The following is a 948-nucleotide window of genomic DNA, read 5'->3' on the forward strand; positions in this document are numbered from 1 at the left end:
TCATCATCATCATCATCATCCTTCCACCCGAGCGACCTAACATTACAGTCAGTTAAGTTGCCTTAACTCCAAGGTTAATTTATGTTACCCCTCACACTCAATTGCATATCATAGCATCGCATTGCATTGCATTCTACACCTCTCATCTTAGCATGGCGTCTTCTAGCGCCATCCGCTTCGTCACTGGTTCTAAAAAGTCCCCTCTGGGCTCTCTGCATCTCCAGCTTCGCGTGAAACCGGGAGCCAGCAAGAATCGCGAGGGTGTCATAGCTGTGACTGACGACGCCATTGAACTGTGTGTTTCTGCTCAGGCAAGAGAGGGCGAGGCCAACAAGGCTGTTGTTCAGGTCCTCAGCGGAATCTTGGGCATACCAAAGTCCAGTTTACAGTTGACACATGGCATGAAGTCGCGCGACAAGACAGTTGTTCTCGGTGGAGTCAAAGGCGATGGGGAGGACTATGCAAGAAGTATTCGTGAGATATTAGATAGGGCTGCTGAGGAATGATCAATCGATTATACCATGGATGCCAGAGTTCCCTTAGGCATATTAGACTCTTATTGGCTCGAGAGACAACTCAGGTTCGGACCCTGGAACTAGAGAAACAGTATGACTGATATCTCATCATATCAGAGAGATTAACGGTATAGGGCTGACAGTGAGATCAATGACGGGCAACATACTATTGTGCAAGTCCAATTACCTTATACCGAAACGATGTTAGGCAAACTGCACTCCAGTGTACCCAGTGATAGATGCTGGGTGGCATGGAACGATATTGCCATAACGGTTATGCATCAGAGAACCAGTCGAAGAATTCGGACTTGCTCCTAGACCAACTGACTGGATAAGAACGCAAAGACGTTGCCTATCGGAATTATGACAATCCACCTCTGGTTCATATTACCATGGCATCTTTTCCAGCTTAAACATAACTATCCCTATAATT

The 948-nt window shown here is 46.5% G+C and overlaps 1 protein-coding gene across 1 annotated transcript; it reads left to right on the forward strand.

Moving 5' to 3' along the window:
* Nucleotides 1-152: 152 nt before the first annotated feature.
* FIESC28_10965 (uncharacterized protein) lies at nucleotides 153-506 on the forward strand (the record flags this gene model as incomplete). Its single annotated transcript, XM_031165095.1, has 1 exon — nucleotides 153-506. One exon carries the CDS (start codon nucleotides 153-155, stop codon nucleotides 504-506), a length of 354 nt encoding a protein of 117 aa, XP_031010844.1.
* Nucleotides 507-948: the final 442 nt, after the last annotated feature.

The sequence above is a fragment of the Fusarium coffeatum genome (assembly GCF_003316985.1).
Source record: "Fusarium coffeatum strain FIESC_28 chromosome Unknown BRIP53273_contig_349, whole genome shotgun sequence".
In the NCBI taxonomy this organism is placed as follows: domain Eukaryota; kingdom Fungi; phylum Ascomycota; class Sordariomycetes; order Hypocreales; family Nectriaceae; genus Fusarium; species Fusarium coffeatum.